This window comes from Leucopleurus acutus (assembly GCF_964270905.1).
Source record: "Leucopleurus acutus genome assembly, chromosome: 5".
In the NCBI taxonomy this organism is placed as follows: domain Eukaryota; kingdom Metazoa; phylum Chordata; class Mammalia; order Artiodactyla; family Delphinidae; genus Leucopleurus; species Leucopleurus acutus.
This window is the reverse complement of record NC_139147.1, coordinates 369,578-390,638: the sequence shown is the minus strand read 5'-3', so window position 1 is coordinate 390,638 and position 21,061 is coordinate 369,578. Positions and strand designations below refer to the sequence as shown.

At 48.7% G+C, this 21,061-nt stretch overlaps 1 protein-coding gene across 3 annotated transcripts in view; it reads right to left on the bottom strand.

Moving 5' to 3' along the window:
* Positions 1 to 21,061, bottom strand: part of MCM3AP (minichromosome maintenance complex component 3 associated protein) — a 43,699-nt gene that overhangs the window by 12,022 nt on the left and 10,616 nt on the right. For 2 of the 3 annotated variants that reach the window (XM_082840226.1, XM_082840227.1), the window contains 13 exons: positions 20,501 to 20,769; positions 18,532 to 18,694; positions 16,490 to 16,650; positions 15,520 to 15,761; positions 15,026 to 15,249; positions 14,299 to 14,399; positions 9,138 to 9,269; positions 8,676 to 8,789; positions 7,016 to 7,168; positions 5,285 to 5,482; positions 3,426 to 3,494; positions 3,207 to 3,341; positions 1,239 to 1,392 (listed from right to left, as the gene is read on the bottom strand). In XM_082840226.1, coding sequence (XP_082696352.1) covers positions 1,239 to 1,392; positions 3,207 to 3,341; positions 3,426 to 3,494; positions 5,285 to 5,482; positions 7,016 to 7,168; positions 8,676 to 8,789; positions 9,138 to 9,269; positions 14,299 to 14,399; positions 15,026 to 15,249; positions 15,520 to 15,761; positions 16,490 to 16,650; positions 18,532 to 18,694; positions 20,501 to 20,769 — 2,115 coding nt within the window. The remainder of the gene's footprint in view (positions 1 to 1,238; positions 1,393 to 3,206; positions 3,342 to 3,425; positions 3,495 to 5,284; positions 5,483 to 7,015; positions 7,169 to 8,675; positions 8,790 to 9,137; positions 9,270 to 14,298; positions 14,400 to 15,025; positions 15,250 to 15,519; positions 15,762 to 16,489; positions 16,651 to 18,531; positions 18,695 to 20,500; positions 20,770 to 21,061) is intronic. The other variant, XM_082840228.1, reaches the window with a different exon arrangement.

The window sequence follows — 21,061 nt, the reverse complement described above, 5'->3', positions numbered from 1 at the left end:
GCTACCAACACCAGGTCTGCTCAACATTGAAGCCCACACTTCCTGCCCTGCACTGCTATTTTGTAAGTAAATAAAATATACATCTGGTTTTACTTCTGAACACACACAGTAAAACCTCAAATTCATTTATGCAGGTCTGAATCTAATGAGGAAACAGGTTCTCATTAAACAAGTATCTCTCAGGGAACCAATTAAGCTCAGTATTGCACAAATACCTATAAAGAACAAAAATTAGGGACTTCCCTGGTGGCGCAGTGGTTAAGAATCTGCCTGCCAATGCAGGGGACATGGGTTCGATCCCTGGTCTGGGAAGATCCCACATGCTGTGGAGCAACTAAGCCCGTGTGCCACAACTACTGAGCCTGTGCTCTAGAGCCCACGAGCCACAACTACTGAGCCCACGTGCCACAACTACTGAAGTCCGCGCACCTCGAGCCCGTGCTCCGTAACAAGAGAAGCCACTGCAATGAGAAGCCCGTGCACTGCAACGAAGAGTAGACCCCGCTCGCCGCAACCAGAGAAAGCCCACGTGCAGCAACGAAGACCCAACGCAGCCGAGAGAGAGGAAGAAAGAGAGAGAGAAGGAGAGAAAGAAAGAGAGAGAGGGAGAGAAAGAGAGAGGAAGGAAGGCAGGAAGGGAAAGGAAACGAAAGGAAAGAAAATTAGAACTTATAATCAAAAACTGAGGACAACTTTAATGTAAAACAAAAACAAGTAACCTGAAATGCCCACTACTGAACCTAAGTGAAAACTGCATAGGATTAAAACACATTAGTCTTTGGTAAGACCTGATATATCAGGAAGCTATTTAACAAAGATTTCAGCAGCTGACAGACCATACGAGACGCAACAGCCACTGCATTTTTTTGTAATGCTCTGTCTCATCCCTCTTGGGTTAGTTACCAGAGGTCCGTGGAATTCAGGGCTTCTGAATTATAGGTGAACATATGGACTTTTCAGGATTGTTCTGGGTTTTCACCAAGTTCTCAAAGAGAGGTCTGTGACCCAAGACAGTTAAGACTCACTGCACTCCCGAGAATCTAGCCTGGTCTCTCACACCAAGGGGTGTGCATGGGATGTCGTCAAGACGCAAGGAGGAACCGATACGACACTTGCTTCTGAGCCTCCCACATTGTTTCAGGGCCACTTCAGGGAAGCTATATGACTCCAATCATGTCTGGGAGTGAGCGCAAATGAGAAAATCACAGAAGTACATGCACTAAGTGATGGTCACTCACCTTGACGCACACACTGACAGAAACTGTCTGATTCCCTTTGCTGCTGAGAGTGTTAAAGAGAGTGAGTGTCTGAATCCCACCAACATCACGGTATGTGTCATCCACTGAGCCATCATCTCCTATGAACTTGACTTTTAACCAATTTGCTAGAACTCTGTGAATAAAAGAAAATAACGCTTGAAGGAGAGTCTAATCCTAAATTTGAACTACAAAGAGAAATATTACACAGATGTAAATACACAAACACCAAATCTTACTATAAAGGTGATCTGAACTAATAAACAGGCTGTGATTTTTTAAATGGAGTTAGGAACTCTACTGGGTTATATATTTGAGAGGACACTCATTCTAATGTGATCTATGATTATTTATTTATTTATTTATGGCTGTGTTGGGTCTTCGTTTCTGTGTGTGGGCTTTCGCTCGTTGTGGCAAGCGGGGTCCACTCTTCATCGCGGTGCGCGGGCCTCTCACTATCGCGGCCTCTGTTGTTGCAGAGCACAGGCTCCAGACGCGCAGGCTCAGTAATTATGGCTCACGGGCCCAGATGCTCTGCGGCATGTGGGATCTCCCCAGACCAGGGCTCGAACCCGCGTCCCCTGCATTGGCAGGCAGATTCTCAACCACTGCGCCACCAGGGAAGCCCCATGATTTATGATTTTGAAGCACTAAGAAAAGATTCTGAGCAACAGAAAAGGTCCTTAGAGTTTACCATACAACCCAGCAATTCCACTCCTAGGTATATAACCAAAAGAACTGCAAACATATGTCCACACAAACACTTACACGTCAATGTTCACAGAAGCGTTATCATAATAATCAAAAAGTGGAAACACCACAAATGCCCATCAACTGATGAACAGAGAAATGAAATGTGATATATTCATGCAATCAAATATCATTCGGCCATAAAATTAAGGACTAATATATGCTACAACATGAATGAACCTAGAAAACATTATGCTAAGTGAAAGATGCCAGTCATAGAAGACTACGTGTTTTCGGGTTCTATTTGTATGAAATGTCCAGAACAGGCAAATGAATAGAGACAGAAAACAGATTAGTAGTTGCCAGGGGCTGCAGGTAAGAAGGGATGGACTGATCATGGGCATGGATTTCTTTTTAGGTGAAAAAGTGTTCTGCAATTAGATAGTTGGGATGGTTATACAACTCTGTGAATATACTAGAACCAGTGAAATGTACACTTTAAATGGGAGAAATTTATGATATGTGAATTACATCTAAAAAAGAAAAGTAACATGTTCCATAGTTGCTTTAGAAGTATGTTATCTGGGGCTTCCCTGGTGGCGCAGTGGTTGAGAGTCCACCTGCCGATGCAGGGGACGCAGGTTCCTGCCCCGGTCCGGGAAGATCCCACATGCTGCAGAGCGGCTGGGCCCGTGAGCCATGGCCGCTGAGCCTGCGCATCCGGAGCCTGTGCTCCGCAACGGGAAGGGCCACAACAGTGAGAGGCCCGCGTACCGCTCAAGTATGGTTTCTGGAAGCAACTTGGTTACAAGAAACAATGCCATGCCAATGTCAACTTTTTCGATTTCTTTTTAAAAATGCCAGAAGTTTTTTACCTAAGGAAAAAATGGAACTATAGCAAACAAACTAAACTGTCTTCCCCAAGAGTCTAAAATGAAGCAGGCTCTCATCAACATACCTCAGCATAGCTTTAAGTCACAATCAAGTCTGAAATGTTTTTGGACAAAGACTGTTGCCAACGATACAAAATAAAAATGTGAAGAATCTAAAGCGTCAACTTCAAATAACAAACAAAACAGCCTGCAAAGCTGAGCATCAAAATGAAAGCAGGCGTCAGAGGCCCAGGAGGAGAGGAGCACACTGGGCTGACACCCGGCCACCCCCGTGTGCAACACTCAGCTGCCAGATGCTCTGGAGAAGTCACCCCGCCTCCCGGCCGCTTGCTGAGCATCTAGCCCCACAGGGGGAGACCTGCCTGACCTGCCAGGACTCCCTGGGGACTGCTCTTCTCCATCAGGCAACACCAGCACCAACTTCCAAAACACGCGCTCCTGCCGCCCCGGGAGGTGCTCAGCCACGAGGGATGGCAGGTCCAGGGGTGCCCATGCCGCGTCACTGGAAGGGACAGAGCACCACAGGTGAGCCACCACGCGAGCCCCCGGCAGCAGCAGCATACACGGCGGGCGGGGGGTGACCAACCTCAGCAGCTGCTGGTAGAAGTGCTGAACCTTCATCTGGTGCGCCACCTTGTTTCTGAGACACCTTAACCTGCGAAGGAAGAACCACACAGAGCCTACGTGAGGCCCACTCAGCACCCACCGAGGAACCTGATAGGCGCTTAGTGATGTTCTGAGTGCAAAGTAATTGGTTAGTGAGTGTCTCCCAGTGGGGAATACTTAGGAGACCAAGAAACCTTTGCCGATAGAGACACAGTTTAGTCAGAGGACTTGTTCATTCCATAAATATCAAGCAATTATCTACTGTGTTCCAGTCATGGCAGATCAGCAGTAAACAGACAAAACTCCTGCCCCGCTAGAACACACGCCTTGTAGGGAGAGAAGGGCCTCTGTTAGTGGGTGGCGTGACAGGCGCGGTGGGCAGGCTGTGGACTTACACAGGGTGGTCAGAGGTGATATGGGAGCAAAGACTGAAGGAAATAGGGGCGCCAGCATGTGAGTTCTGGGGGACAGGCCAGACCAAGTCAGGAATGGGCCTGGCAGGTGCACAGAATGAGCACAGGGAGAGCAGCGGGGGCAGCCAGAGCGCAGGGTGGGGGCCCCTACGAAGGAACTCAGAGAGCAGCCCAGGGACGTCGACAGGGACGTGAGGCGACCTGACTCTGATGTGGTGGTGAGGACACCAGGCTGCAGGGGTCAAGGGCGGAAGCCAGCAGACGGGACAGGTGGCTACGTGAGAGGGGTTGGTGGTGGAGGTGGTGAGGGTAGAGCCGCAGGATGGTGGATCTGAGTCCAGGTGTGGCCCAGCCCAGGGAGGACAGGCTGGCATGCTGTGAGCCAGAGGAGGCACCGAGTGCAGCAGGGCAGGCAAAGACTAGGTTCCGATGTTGAACTGGGGACGCGGGAAAGAGGCCTCGGCTGGAGATGCACGAAGCGCGCTGTCAGCGTGTAGGATGGAAAAAGATTACCAGGGGAGGAGGCAGAGGGGAAGAAGAGGGGCCGGCGGCTGTGCTGGAGGGAGGGGGAGGGGACAGAGAGAGGGCCGTCCCGACACAGGTGACACAGCCAGGACTCCAGGAGGCAGCGGGCCAAGGCTGAAGGCCCCAACACGCACAGCACATCAGAGACAGGCCAGCACCATCACCAACCTGCTTGCAGACGCAGGCACAGGATGTGGGGACGTGGGCAGCTACACAAAGTTTGTTAGAGGCGTGGAGCTGGTGATAGCCCAGGCGAGGACAAGATGTGCCTCGAGACCCCAGCAGGGTGGGCTGCCACTGCGCCTCTGTGTCGTCTTCCTAGGCCCCCACTGGGAGGCTCCTCTCCAGAGGCGACAGCGGCCTGGTCTGAAGAGAGAGGCCGAGCCCTGAATGGCCAGGATTGGGCAGCTGAAGCCAGGACCTGGGCAGGGAGCCGGGTACATGCGGGGTGGCCAGGAGGAGCGGCAGGGAGGGCCATGCGAGGGGACACAGGGAGGGGGCCTGTAAGAGAAGAGACCTGATGGCAGGAGGGGGAGTCGCTAAAATGCTGCCACTGCAGACCCAGGGTAGCAGAGGGGTCGGGGTGGGGGTGGGGGTGAGGCCAACACGGACCTCTGGCTCCACCACTGAGAATGGACACGATGTGTCCTTAAGCTAGGAAGGCAAGGAGGAAACAGGTAATTCCAGGGAAAATTCGATTGGCAGGACCAGGAGTGTTTTAAGGGGAAAAGGCAGGTGAAATCACAGCAGGTAGAGCAATTCTCAATCCGAAAACGCAATCCTGCGTCCGCCTTCACCTCCTCTGACTCCACCCATCTTCCCTGCAAACAGACGCGTTAATCCACACCCTCGATGAAGCCAGTTGGGGCAGGAGGCGCTTAGGAGGCCCTGGGCTGCTGACCTGGTGCAGGAGATGCCCACTCTCCCCGCGTGGCCCAGATCCAGGAGGCCCTTGGCCAGGTTCTCCTCTGCAATGGGGCACTCTGCGCTGGGCGCCAGTGCCCTCAGCCGGTCATTCATGTCCATACAGCAGGGCGCCGCAGGGAAGGCCCGCATCTGGCGCCTCAGTTTCTTCCGGGCTGCGACACCTTCCCTCCACCTAGAGGAGAGACCAAAGTATCATCACTGGGTGTTTTTGCCATGGGGACAAGGCAAAAACATCTCCAGCATTAACATGGGAAACATTTTCTGCCAGTATGTTTAGGTCTTTTTCAGCAACAGTTCTCAAACTGAGAAATGGATCAGAACTGAAACTCAAGGTATGGGGGACACATGATAACAAATGAGTGGTGGGCAATGAAACTACTGAACTTAAGAGTGAATGCTGAGGGACTTCCCTGGTGGTGCAGTGGTAAGACTCTGCGCTCCCAATGCAGGGGGCTGGGTTCGATCCCTGGTCAGGGAACTAGATTCCACATGCATGCCGCGACTAAGAGTTTGCCCATGCCGCAACTAAGGAGCCAGTGAGCGGCAACTAAGGAGCCTGCGAGCCGCAACTAAGGAGCCCGCATGCCACAACTAAGACCTGGTGCAACCAAATAAATTAATTAATTAAAAAAAAAAGAGTGAACAATCTCTGGAGGCCAACTTGCCAATCTGGATACAAACACAGATCCATACACCCTTTGACCCAGCAGACACCACCGACAGGATTTTCTCTCCAGACATGTGTGCACCTGTGTGAAACATCTGCACAAGGATGCCACTGCAGCAGTCTTTGTCACAGCTAGAGAGAGAAAGCCATGTGAAAGTCTACCAGTGGGAGCAGGCAGGTCATCTACCATGTGCTCTGGCAACGCCACCTCAGTGCACTGACGGCAACGGGGAGAGGCCACCGCGCTGCTGCAGTCAGGTCTCCGCCCTATGTCACAGAGAGTCAAGAAAAGTTTGGCACAGAGCAGGGAACGTGCTCCCACCTCTGCCAACCACCACACAAAGGTCAGAGGTCCTCGTGGGATGGAGACTCATTTCTCACTGATCCCCTTTTACACGGCTGCAACTGTCAAGTACACTGTTACTTTCTTTAAATGTTATTATGAAATGAATCATTATATAACATATGTAACACATGTACACCCATTTTAAAGATTAATGATAAATCAAACACCCACATCCTTCCATGCAGTGGAGAATGGGTGGCCAAGACCAGCAGCTGATCCCCACGGGCCCTGCTCAGTCACACACCCTCTCATTCCCAAAGGTAACCACTATGCTGGGTTTATGTTTGTTATTTTCCTTCTTTAGGGTTGTACTACTATATATAAATCCAAAACAATCCATTTAGTTTGAATATACAGTTTGTATGTTGCACACATTTCCCTAAGAATTGCTTTCTTTCACTATAAATTATGTTTCAGAAATTCATCCATGTGGGCGCATACAGCTATCATTTGGCTTGTTCATGGCCCTCTCCCTGTGTCTAGCACATTGGGTAAACAGCAGAAGGCTACCTATAAGTATCTGTTGAAATATAGAGCGGTCCCCCCACCCCAATCTAATTCTTTACTTAGTTTATACCCTTTAGGAAGGAACATGTTACATGTGCATATTATCAGCTGTTTCTGAAAGTATAATCTTTGTAAAAGACTCTCCCTGTATGCATTGATTTTATCTGTAAGGACATGGGACTCACCGCTGGAGATACTTGCAGAAGCACTGAAGTTCCTGGAGGGTCTCTTTTGCAGTCTGGAAAATTTCCTCCCCAAGAAACAAGTCCACCAGGTGTGCACAGACGTCCTCACAGCAACGGGCCATGCGGAGCCTCTGCTCTGTCTCCACTGCACTCCTAGGGAAAAGGGCAATCAGCATGAGACACTGCACCCAAGGCCCCACCCTGAGGGCCTGCCTTAAAAGCATGAGTCCACGTCCTTGATACTGAAATGTAATGATATCTTTGCTGCAAGGAAAGCTTGAAGATTTCACTTTATATAATGCACAGACATCTGGAAATTTCGAGAAAAAAGAACTAAAGTGGTACAGGGTACAAGATTATAGATCCAACAGGGCCCTTATAAATAGTCAGGAGATAACCCTGTATCTTATAGTTAGAAATTTAATTTTTAAATGACCATTGAGACAACTGAAATATCTTCTCATCAACAACATCTGATGTTTGCAATTAGAAATGTCTCAAGTATATGATAGCTGGCTACAGAGGCTGACAGCCTAAGGTCATGTGACAGTGGCCCTCAGATAAACCAGAATCTGAAAGAGATTTTTTATAACAAAATCCTATCAACCAAGGGATCACAGAGGCCTTTATCAAATATATTTAGCCATTAAGTCAAAGAAGCCCAGACAGGCAAGACCCATTTCCGATAGCTGTCCTCTGTGGTGATGGAGACAGCCCTGGGCCGAGCTGTAGTCCAAGTCTTCTGGAACTGCAGAGAACAGCAGTTTCCCTGCACGTCAATGAGTCCTAGGTTTTACATATCTCTTTTTTTTTTTTTTTTTTTTTTGCGGTACGTGGGCCTCTCACTGTTGTGGCCTCTCCCGTTGCGGAGCACAGGCTCCGGACACGCAGGCCCAGCGGCCATGGCTCACGGGCCCAGCAGCTCCACGGCATGTGGGATCCTCCCAGACTGGGGCACGAACCCGTGTCCCCTGCATCGGCAGGCGGACTCTCAACCACTGCGCCACCAGGGAAGCCCTACATATCTCTTAATACCCCTTCCTGGGATTAAGAACAGACAAACACCCATCATTTGTGAGGTCTCTTGCTTATAGTAAACAGTGAAATAGACTCCCAATTAATAGAAATGGAAAGAAATATTAATTAAACAATATACTCTGCCTCCTGGCTATATTCCCCATCTGCACCAGAGGCTGCAGACCTATCTCAGGGGAACTTAAACGCAAGGACAGATTTCCCAGCACAACTGAACCTCTTTCTTCCCTGAAGCTTGGCACTGAAATTAATAAAGTTCTTAAGTGAAATAGCTCAAAGGAATCTTTTAACATACGAAACAAAGGAAAGGATCTTCTACTTGAGAAAAACTAACGATGAGTAACCTGGTGTCGAGAAGACCACCAGCGAATTCTTTTGCTGAAAGACACATCCCCATGCCCAGGGCAGGGTCAACAAGGAGGATGAGAGTGAAAGTGAGGGCCTCCCTGGAAGCAACGCACACAAGAACAGGGACAGCCTGTCAGTATCTGGCTAACCAGAAGATATGCTCCTTGTCAAAATGAAATCCAGCTAGCATGAGCTGGACCAGCCTGGCCACGGGGCCTCTAACCCTCCTCCCAGCCGCCCACCCGCCTCACGCTGCAGGCGCCAGCGCTTCACTTACTTCAACTCCTGGGAGCAGGTTTCCCTCACACGTTCTGTCACCACGAGCTCTGTCAGCTCTGCTGCTAGGTCCTGGCTCAGCTGCATTAACACCAGTTCTCTCTCTTGTTTCAACCTGAGGGAAAAGGAGCACAAGAAGTAACAGGTGTCACACTCTGTGACCTTGAGAGCGGGGATCTGAGTTGTGCTGCCTGACCCCTCCGGTTCCACCAGACAGGCCACACAGCCATGCCCACTCCAGTTCCCTGACCACCACCCACACCCCCTCTGGCTGGGGAGGGGCTGCTGCTTACAAGGTGGGACCTGCCCACTCCCTGGGCCATAGCATACGAAGGCACAGGGCGAGCTGTGGATCTGATACGAGTGCAGTGGGCAAAAGAGAGAGCATCGTAGGCCAGGGCAGGTTCTCCCCTTGTCCACACACTCCACCCCCACGGGCACTGCAAGGATGAGACACCCTCACCTCTCTTCTTCAGCCCGCCGCCTCTCTTCCTCTTTCCGCTCCCTTTCCTTAGTCACTTCTTCACTTGCAATGTGCCTCAAAATGCCCATGGTTGCAGCTGTTAACAGCTCCTCCATAGCAGCATTGGAAACACTAGACAGAGCAAAGTGGACATTGCTCTAAATAAATAATAAAAGCCACACAAACCGTATTACTAGACTTCTAATACTAGCAAGGGAAAAAATACCTATTTGCCTTCCAGCATAAAAACGAAGCCCATGGTTAGGAACACACACTCCATCAAAACTGACTCAGGAAAAAAAGAAAATCTAAATAAACCTATAACTAGTTAAGAGATTGACTCAGTATTTTAAAACATCTTCCAGCAAAGAAAAATCCAGGATGAGAGGGCTTCACTGGCAAATTCTACCAAACACTTAAAGAAGAACTAACACCAACTTTTCTCAAACTCTTCGAAAAAACCAAGGCACAAGGAACACTTCCTAACACCTCTATGAGGTCAGCATTCCCCCGACCTGATACCAAAGCCAGACAAAAACACCACAAGAAAACTAGTGACCAATATCCCTTGTGGACATTGAGGTAAAAATCCTTAACAAAATACTAGCAAACCAAAATTAAGCAAGATACTGAAAGGATTATACACGACCAAGTGTATAATCTCACACTACCAAGAGAGATTTATTCCTGGAATGCAACAAATGCAAATCAATGTAATACAACCACATTAATAAACTGAAGGGGGAAAAACCCACAAAATCATCTCAATTAATGCAGAGAGAGCATCTGACAAATTCAATACCATTTCATGATAAAAACACTCAATAAATTAGGAAGAGAAGGGAACTTTCTCAAAATGATAAAGACCATATATGAAACACCCACAGCTAACATCATATTCAGTCGTGAAAGATAGAAAGCTTTTCCTCCAAGATCAGTAACAAGACAAGAGTGCTCTATCTGCCATTTCTATTCAACACCGTATTGAAAGTTATAGCCAGAGCAATTAGACAAGAAAAAAACATCCGAACTGGAAAGGAAGAAGAAAACTACGTGTATTCACAGATGACAGGATCCTGTATGTAGAAAATCCTAAGGGATCCACTCAAAAGCTATTACAATAAAAAAAAGTTCAACAAGGTTGGAATATAAGGATCAACACCCCAAAATCAATGGCATTTCTATACACGAGCAATGAACATTCTGAAAGTGGAATTGAGGAAACAATTCCGTCTACAATAGCGACAAAAAGAATAATATAATTAGGAACAAATTTAACCAAAGAAACAAAAGACTTGTACAATAAAAATTATAAAACGTTGCTGAAAGAAATTAAGGAAGACATAAACAAATGGAAAGACATCCAAGTTCATGGACTGGAAGACTTCATATTATTAAGATGCCAGTACTACCCAAAGCAATCTACAGATTCACTGGAATCACCATCAAAATCCCAACATAACTTTTGCAGAAGTAGAAAAACCCATCCAAAAATTCTTATGAAATTTAAAGGGTCTCCAAATAGGGAAACAGTCTTCAAAGAGAAAGTTGAAACAAAGCTGAAGGACTCGCACTTTGAGATTTCAAAACTTACAACTTACTACGAAGTTATAGTAATCAAATCAAAACAATATGGTACTACCATAAAAACAGACATATAGGGCTTCCCTGGTGGCGCAGTGGTTGAGAGTCCACCTGCCGATGCAGGGGACACGGGTTTGTGCCCCGGTCTGGGAAGATCCCCCATGCCGCGGAGCCATGGCCGCTGAGCCATGGCCGCTGAGCCTGCACGTCCGGAGCCTGTGCTCCGCAACGGGAGAGGCCACAACAGTGAGAGGCCCACGTACCCCCAAAAACAAACAAACCAAAAAAACCAGACATATATGCCAATGGAATATAGTGCCCAGAAAGAAACCCTCACATATATGGTCAACTGATTTTGAACAGGGCGGCAAGACCATATGAAGGGAAAAGGACAGCCTTTTCAACACTGGTGCTGCGAAAACTGGATACCCAAGAACAATGTTGGATCCTTATCTTACACAATATATAAAAACAAAATCAAAATGGATCAAAAACCTAAATTTAAGAGCTGAAATTATAAAACGCTTAGAAGAAAACACAGGGGAAAATCTTCACATTATTGGATTTGACAGTGATTTCTTGAATATGATACCAAAAGCACAAGCAACAAAAATAGATAAATTGGACTGTATAAAAATTTTAAATTTTTGTACATCAAAGGACACTATCAAAACAGTGAAAAGACAATCCACAGATTGGGAAAAAAATACTTGCAAATCAAATATTGAAAAAGGATTAGTATCCAGCATATGAAAGAACTCCTACAACTCAACAACAAAAAAATTCAAGAATGGGCAAAGGGCAAATGAAGCAACTGACAAAGGATTGATCTCCAAAATTTATAAGCACCTCATGCAGCTCAATAACAAAAAAACAAACAACCCAATCCAAAAATGGGCAGAAGACCTAAATAGACATTTCTCCAAAGAAGATATACAGACTGCCAACAAACACATGAAAGGATGCTCAACATCATTAATCATTAGAGAAATGCAAATCAAAACTACAATGAGATATCATCTCACACCGGTCAGAATGGCCATCATCAAAAAATCTAGAAACAATAAATGCTGGAGAGGGTGTGGAGAAAAGGGAACACTCTTGCACTGCTGGTGGGAATGTAAATTGATACAGCCACTGTGGAGAACAGTATGGAGGTTCCTAAAAAAACTAAAAATAGAACTACCATATGCCCCAGCAATCCACTACTGGGCATATACCCTGAGAAAGCCATAACTCAAAAAGAGTCATGTACCAAAATGTTCATTGTAGCTCTATTTACAATAGCCCGGAGATGGAAACAACCTAAGTGTCCATCATCGGATGAATGGATAAAGAAGATGTGGCACAGATATACAATGGAATATTACTCAGCCATAAAAAGAAACGAAATTGAGCTATTTGTAATGAGGTGGATAGACCTAGAGTCTGTCATACAGAGTGAAGTAAGTCAGAAAGAGAAAGACAAATACCGTATGCTAACACATATATATGGAATTTAAGAAAAAAAAATGTCATGAAGAACCTAGGAGTAAGACAGGAATAAAGACACAGACCTACTAGAGAATGGACGTGAGGATATGGGGAGGGGGAAGGGTGAGCTGTGACAAAGCGAGAGAGAGGCACGGACATATATACACTACCAAACGTAAGGTAGATAGCTAGTGGGAAGCAGCCGCATAGCACAGGGAGATCAGCTCGGTGCTTTGTGACCGCCTGGAGGGGTGGGACAGGGAGGGTGGGAGGGAGGGAGATGCAAGCGGGAAGAGATATGGGAACATATGTATATGTATAACTGATTCACTTTGTTATAAAGCAGAAACTAACACACCATTGTAAAGCAATTATACTCCAATAAAGATGTAAAAAAAAAAAAAAGAATGGGAAAAGGACTTACATAGACATTTCTGTAAAGAAGATATACAAGTGACCAATAATTACATGAAAAGATGCTCAACATCATTAGTCATTAGAGAAATGCAAATCAAAACTACAGTGAGTTACCACTTCACACATTATAATGGTTATTATTTAAAAAAAAAAAAGGACAGCAAGTGTTGGCGAGAATGTAGAGCAACTGGACCCCTTGTGCACTGCTGGTGGGGATGCAAAAATGGTGCTGCTGTTGTTGAGAACAGTTTGCTGATTTCTCAAAAACGTAAAAATATATCATATGATCTAGTAATTCCACACCTAAACATATACCCGTAAGAACTGAAAGGGACTCAAACAGTTATTTGTGCCCCAGTGTTCACAGCAGCATCATTCACAATAGCCAAAAGGTGGAAACACCTTATTAAGCACGGGTGAATAAATAAAATGTGGCATATATACATGTGTATGTGTGTGCATATATTTAACGGAGTATTGTTCAGAAATAGATCTGGAAGTAGACAATGGTGATGAATACACGACATTGTAAATATACTTAATGCCATTGAATTGTGAGCTTAAAAATGGTTAAAATGGTAAATTTTGTTATATTTTACCACAATAAAAGAAACAAACCCATGGAAATCTTACTTTTAGCTCCATCAAACAGAAAGTATGTATCTAATTCTAGTATATAAAAAACTGAACAAACCTATGAACAAGACTGACCCTTCTGTGTAAACTACATTTATACAAGGAAATATCTGGTTGGCCAAAATGTGCCTTCGGTTTTTAAGTATTGATAATACCATTTCGTATAATTGTGTCACTTAACATGTACTAGAATTTTTACAAGTTTGAAATCCTTAAGAAAGTCTGACTTACTAAACTTGGCAGATTTTAATTAACTATTAACTCCAAAAGTTGCTTAAGTGTCTAGAAAGATTTTGATTATTAAATTTATCAAGACTAGATGCTGGGCTTCCCTGGTGGCACAGCGGTTGAGAGTCCACCTGCTGATGCAGGGGACACAGGTTTGTGCCCTGGACCGGGAAGATCCCACATGCTGCGGAGCGGCTGGGCCCGTGAGCCATGGCCGCTGAGCCTGTGCGTCTGGAGCCTGTGCTCCGCAACAGAAGAGGCCACAACGGTGAGAGGCCCACGTACCGCAAAAAAAAACAAAAAACAAATGACTAGTTGCTTAAAGTGTTCCACAAAATCAGCTTTATAAAATTTGTAAGTGTAGTTTGAAATGTCTAAGGAAATTTCATCATGGTGTTAAATGCAAATGGTATAAAATGTTTAAGGGAATTTAATCTGTCAAATTTATAAACTGTGACTGAATCCAAGATCAAGTAAAGTGAGTGTTTTTATTTTTTAACAGAGAATGAACTAATTATTACTAGATTTTTTTTATTACTAGATTTTTGATCACGTTTAAAGTTGAAAGAAAAACAGGTTTCTAATTTACAACTTTAATAAACCTAATGCTACTCAAAAGTCATACACACATAGAAACTACCTGCAAACGACAAACGCAGGTCAGGAGCGTGAGGGACTATACCCACCAGCGAGCAGGACCGACACTGAAGCCTGTGCAAAGGGGTGGCTGTGATCTCTTGTCGAAGACTGAGAGCAGCTTTCTGAGAGGAAGCGTCTGGCGGGAGCACATACGGCCTCAGAGCACGAGAGGCACCGCACTTACCCCAGGGCTGTGGCTGCGAAGGCTGCCCCGGCAGCGCCAACTTCCTCGCAGTCCCTCTGAAGAACCTCCCGGATGAGCTCATCCACCACCTGCGCCAGGTCCTAAGGAGAGGGCAGACGGGGCCACGATCACTGGCTGGGGACGCCGCCCTGATCCAGCCCCAGTGCACCACCAAGCCATCGCCTCCACAGCCTAAGGTACTAAAGGTCTTCCCGGAACCACAGAGACATCATGGACCATCCGCCCAGCTCAGAAATCCCTCCAAGACCTCATCACCAGAAGCTGTTTGGAGGCGTCTAATGACCCTTACACGGGGCTCGGCTGTGCACTCCTGGAAAGGGTTCCTGCTAATAACCAGAGAGGAGCCTTCTGGACGTGCCAGGACAAGCCTGCTGCCTGCTCAACGATGGCCATTCAGACGGCCACAGTGCCGCACCCCAACGTCACACGTGTCCGGCTTCTGTGGCCCTGCCTCATTCCCCACCTCAGGCCTCCTTGATCCCCCAGTGGGGTGGTGCCCAGTGCCTGCCCAAGCAACAGGGTGGCGAGATCAAGTCACATGACCTGTGTGGTGGGTAGGCCCTGCTCAGCCCCGGGGCCACCTGTCAGAGGCATGCTGACCCCAGGGACACCCCAGGGACACAGACAGTGGTCAGACTGGACAGCAGAGGCAGCTGGATGTTTGCCCACGACGGGCCCTCAGAGCCCTGACAGGAAGGTTCCTTACCTCGTCCGAGTACACAGGCGCAGACTTTGGGGGAAGGAGCTCCAGCTGCACGGGGGGCTGCACGGGGGGCTGCACGGGGGGCTGGAAGAGGCTGGGTGCCATGCTCAAGGGCAGTGCCGGGAGTTGTGGAGGAGAAGCTGGCACAGGGGTGGGCAGGGGCTGCAGGAGGAGAGCCGGGAGGGTCTCGTCCCCCTCCGTACTGCACTCCTCTCCTCTCCCTACACCTGGAAGGAACAGGCAAACGTGGGCACCGAGGACAAGCCCTGGCCACCCACAGTGACCCTAAGGACTGGCCACCCTCCCCAAGCTGACCGCCACAGGGCCCCTCCTGGGCCACGAGCCGGGGGGCCGTGTGCGCTTCACCCGTGGGAACAAAGCACTGTGGCGCCAGGGAGCCGTTCAGGCAGCACCGAGCTGATGTCGCCGGGCCCCAGGATGAGGCCTCCTAGAGGGGAGCGCAGCTGGTGCCCTCCTGAGAGCACAGCCTCACTCACCCGCCACGTCCAAGCCGGGTCTCTGAGTGCCCGTGGGCAGCTCCGCAGCCAGGCTGTCCCCGACGTACTTGTTCTGGGAGTTGAAGCTGCACACGGGGGTGTGACGGGGAACAGGGGGTAATGGCCCTCCATTCACGATCTCCCCAACGGACACCGTCAGCTTCCTGGTAATAAACACCGACTTCCTGGCCTTGGATAAACCCTCTGGTTCCAGGAACGAGGACCGGTTCAGCTCGACACAGCTACCCAGATCACAGAGAACCCATGGAGAGGCGTTACACAGGCGAGAGGCCACCCTTCACCTCCTCAGTGCCCTGCAGTCACTGCGTCGCCAGACAGCCATGTGGAACTGAGGGGAGGCAGCAAAGGCCACGCCCAAGGCCCAGCCCACGGCATCCACCACTGCCAGCGTTTCCTTCTGACTCGGGAGCCACCTGGCCTCACTGTTAGCAGCCCTGGGTGCAGCAACGCTCCCCTACACGCTCCCGGCTCATCCCGTGAGGGCAGGTCTGCAGGCAGCAGACGGGGCCAGGGCTGAGGAGTCAGAGGAGGATGGGTTCAGGGAAACCCCGGATCCGGACACGACAGGCTACAGATTATGGAGCCATTTTCTGGGAGAGGGTCCACAAGTCCTACCACGTTCTCAAAACTCTGACTGCAGCAGAGGAGAGGCCCTGGCCTGGCCAGAGAGGCCATCCTCAGGGACAGAACAAGGAAGGCCCCAACCTCGACCATCAGCTTCTTGAGTAACTTGGGAAAAGTCAGGAAGAGTCTGAACCCTAACCTGCTGAGGAACAGCGTGTGGCCTGGGGACATCCCCCGCGGTCCTGAGCCTCGCCTGCTCCCCTGCAGCCCAGGCAGCGGAACGTGCCTTCGCCAGGGCCTGGCGCGCAGCTGGCGCTTCCCAGCCTCCCCAGGGTTAACAGGGAGAGAAGGAGAGCGGCCCGGCGGTTCGGGCCTCTGTGCTTACCCGTCGGAGACAGTGAGGCCGTGGCAGCTGAGGAAGCCTGTGGCGTCCTCTCCGTCTCTGAAGAGCAGCATGCGTACCACGCCGTCCAGGGGAAAGGTGGTGGAGCGCTGAGTGCTCGCGGTGTACGCCACGTTGAGCGCTCGGAGCGCGTCCTTGCGGATCTGAGAGAAGCCAAGTCACTGAGTCGCAGAGGGTCAGGCGCTCCGTGACCGCAGACGGCTCAGTCCCTCTGGAAAGCACCCCGGGTCCCAAGCTTAGCGCTCATCGGGCCGTCTGCTCAGCAGAATGCCCAGAAATGATGCAAAGCAAACAGTTTCACATACGGAAAAGGCTGGGCCACGAAGGCTTTACTTATAAGAAAAACTAGAAAACCAACCACCCACCAGCAGGGCAGGGAGAGTACACTGTGCATCCGCCACTCAACAGAAAGCCGCGCAGCTGCTGAAAATTACTGCAGAGATGATGGAATGCCATGGAAAGCGTGTGACATGAAACTGAGTAAAAGTCAGAGAGAAAGTTGCTTCGCAGCATCACACTGAGCATCTTAAACACGGGGACAGAGGGAACCATGGAGGCACAGACAGGTCAGTTTGATCCCAGGACCCCGGTGGCCCTGCCTCTCCTCTTCAGTGGGCTCCAACCAACTCAACCCAGATCTACAGTGTTGCTTCAAGGCTGGCATGCACGTCCATGCTGAGTGTCCAACAGTGGGCAGACAAGACCCCTGTCCTCACGTAGCTGACGTGGCAGGAGACACCCACGCTGAACAAAACGAACGTACAAAATGCACAGTGCGTTTAACAGTGACAGTGCAACAGAAAGAAGAGCTGTGGAGGAGGGCAGGGCACGCTCTGCCTAGAAGGGGAGCCCAGCCCGGCCCTGGTGGAGGGGAGCTCTGCGCGCTCGGATAACAGCCAGCGCAAAGGCCCTGAGGCAGGCGCGTGCTGGGGGCTGGGGGGCTGGGGGTGGAGCCAGGGAAGACAGGAGAGGAGATGAGGTCCAGGAGACAATAGGCCACTGTGGGCCACTGTTAGTGAAACGCTTTGTCTTTCTAAAGAAAAACACTTAGATTTCTGTTGAGTTTAAAATTATTAAAATGGGTACAAATGGTCGACTATCACTGGTATTTATCAACTGCACAGAGTTCCCCAAGCAGCATGTCGTTAGAAATCTTTTCATTTGTTCCAGAGTTTCAGTTCTCTTGGAAACTGTCGGATCTGACAATGAGCAAACTTGCAGAAGACTTTGCCTGGGATGTGATGGTGGGTTTAGTCACTGTTTACCGGAGGACTTGTGACCAAAGAAGAAAAATGACCTGGAGTCACAAAACCAGCCAGGCAGGTTCCCGAGATCTCCCAGGCAACCTCCTCCCCACCCGGCGGCTGCCAGGGGCTCCCAGCAATGACTCCAGGCGGCACTCTCCCGGCATTCCCCCCCCACCACCCCGCCCGCCCGCAGCTACGGGACAGCACAGGGGCTGCTGTGTGAGGTGGGCGTGCAGGCTGCTCTACTGTAGTCCCTGAGTGCTTCAGAAGGCGAAGACCTGACTCTGGAAATCTGAGACCAGGAGTTCACACTCTATGCAAATCCTGAGGTAAGAGACTGGTCTTGCCCCGTCTTTGTAACCCCAGTGCAACAAAGAGCAGGCACTTTAGATATTTACCGAAATGAATTTAGCAACATCAAGCTCACTCCAAAAATGAAGACTGATAACACTAATAAGTTCTAGGTCAGGGGTTTGTGCATGCAGTTTGCTTTTTGGCTTGTTTCCATGGAAGATGATAGTTCTGAACGCAAGTTATCATTCTGAAGAGATTTCTCTCATCTGAACCAGAAGAAGAGTATTTCCCACTGCACAGCCTTTCCATTGGTGATCAACTGTGCCAACCCCATAAACAGGTAACAGCAGTATCCCCTCAGGGGCTGCTGCACGAGACTTAGCCCAGGACCCGCTGAGATGCTCCTGTCATAAAGAAGCTCTCAAATGTCACAAGTAGCAACCAGCTTTCTGTCAATTCTGCAAGTACAGTGTCAGTACTCACCTGATTAAAGTAACAATGCAGAAGACAAGCATTCAGATAAGAAGCTGACTGGACCAGTTTGAAAAATCGCACAAAATTGTTACTGTTCAACGCAGCAAAAGCCTGAACAGCGAATTTCACCTCAGAGGAGTTTCTAACGGCAGGATGGAACTGCTGCACTTCTCTGTTAATTATAGGAGACAAAAGGGGTTAGAATTTGACCTTTAATTAGACAAAATTTCCATGAGAATAGATCTGACAATAAAACAGATTTCAACTATACTGAAAAAGAAGGTCTTGATATGGTCACATGTGCCAATATGTTCATGGTTTACCAATGTCAAAGCCACCACTCAGGCTGGATTGGTAACAAAGATTTTCTTTAAAAAGATGATGAGGGACTTCCCTGGTGGCGCAGTGCCAAGAATCCACCTGCCAACGCAGGGGACACGGGTTCAAGCCCTGGTCCAGGAAGATCCCACATGCCGCGGAGCAACTAAGCCCATGTGCTACAACTATTGAGCCTGTGCTCTAGAGCCCGTGAGCCACAACTACTGAAGCCCGCGCGCCCCAACTACTAAAGCCCGCGCGCCCCAACTACTAAAGCCCGCGCACCTAGAGCCCGTGCTCCACAACAAGAGGAGCCACCGCAGTGAGAAGCCTGCGCACCGCAATGGAGAGTAGCCCCCACTCGCCGCAACTAGAGAAAGCCCGCGCGCAGCAACAAAGACCCAACGCAGCCAAAAATAAATAAATTAATTAATTAATTTTAAAAAGATGATGAATAGTAAACAAATTGAAGCAATAATTTAAGAATTGATTATCAAAGAGTTACTTTAATGCCAACTGACTGCCAGCTGTGTGTTTGAAGATGACGCCTAAGAAAGTTTAACTTTGTTTTGTTTATAAATAAACGGATTTGGGGACTTCCCTGATGGTCCAGTGGTTAGGAGTCCGTGCTCTCTCTGCTGAGGGCCCAGGTTCCATCCCTGGTTGGGGAACTAAGATCCCACAAGCTGTGCAGTGTGGCCGAAAAAAAACAATTATTAATTATTCAAGAATTACTCAAGGTAGGGGACAAATGCCTATCATATACGAAAAGACTACACAGCCATTTTCCCTAGTTTATCTCCAAGACTTAATTTAAAATCAGTCACACACATACACATTCTGCAAGCTGACAGAGTTTCAGCATAAAGAAGGGAAACTGGGGACCCAGTTTACCAGTGACAGGAACGGAAGGCTAGTGGACTCTAACATATTTCTCATATAAATGTCTCCAGAGAGATCAGGCCAAGGTTTAATATTCATTCTTAATATCCCACCCTTAGCATTTGTTTCACACGACTTTTTCCTCTCCTGTGACTTAGACCTTTTTTTTTTCTTTTTTTTGCGGTATGCGGGCCTCTCACTGTTGTGGCCTCTCCCGTTGTGGAGCACAGGCTCCGGACGCGCAGGCTCAGCGGCCATGGCTCACGGGCCCAGCCGCTCCGCGGCATGTGGGATCTTCCCAGACCAGGGCACGAACCTGCGTCCCCTGCATCGGCAGGCGGACCCTCAACCACTGCGCCACCAGGGAAGCCCTGTGACTTAGACGTTTGACGAGGTCTGTGTGCACACGTACATGAGGCAACACGCTGGCAGCTCTGATAGGGGACCCTGAGCTTTCCTGTCCTAGTTCACTCGCCTTTTCTGCTCATACAGCAGATTCCTTCCTCGTGCTCTCCCACTGACAAGGAGAACCTGTCCTCAGAAAGGACCTGGGGCCCACTCTGGATGCACTGGTGCCAGCAGGCATCCCCAGCCTTCTGCTCCCAGTGGCTCAGCTCCAGGGGCTGCACAGCCGAGCCCAGCTTTCTCACTAACGTCCCAGCGTTCGACACCAGAGAAAACTCAGTGCTCCCAGCACCACGAATCCTAAGTGCTCTCTTCCTGGTTAAGCTCTGCCTTTCCCTATGGCTTAGGCTGGCTTCTGAACTGGGAAGTTCACCTTAGGATGTCCCCCTTGTTGAGATTGAGCAGAACGTTGTAGCCCTGGAACTCCGCTTCACTGGCACAGAACACGCCCTTGTTTCTCAGGTCTTGGTACATCTCCTTCAGACTCTGAAGGCACTTGGTCATGTTCTCATTGTTGATCTTGGCATCAAAGGAGGACATGGGCTCCTCACACATGAAGTGAGCACAGTGGATGTGAAACCGGGTGCACTTCTCAATCAGAGACACCGTCACTGGGTCACACAGGTGCTGCTGAGTGATGTCCTGGACACGGGTGAGGCGCAAGATTACACGTGCACATGCGCTGTATGCACACACGCACACACACCTTACACACACGTTTCTCGTATACACATAGATCTCATTAACATATTCCCATACATAAGAATCAACTATTAGAAAAAGCATGCTTATTACCTGAATTTCTCAGATTTCAATTTGAAACAAAGCCCATGAAGTACATTTTAACAGGACTTTGTAATGATTTTAAGTAACAGTATTTTTTGTTACGGATGAAATGTAACTGAGTAAAATGACAAGAACTCTCACTTTCACT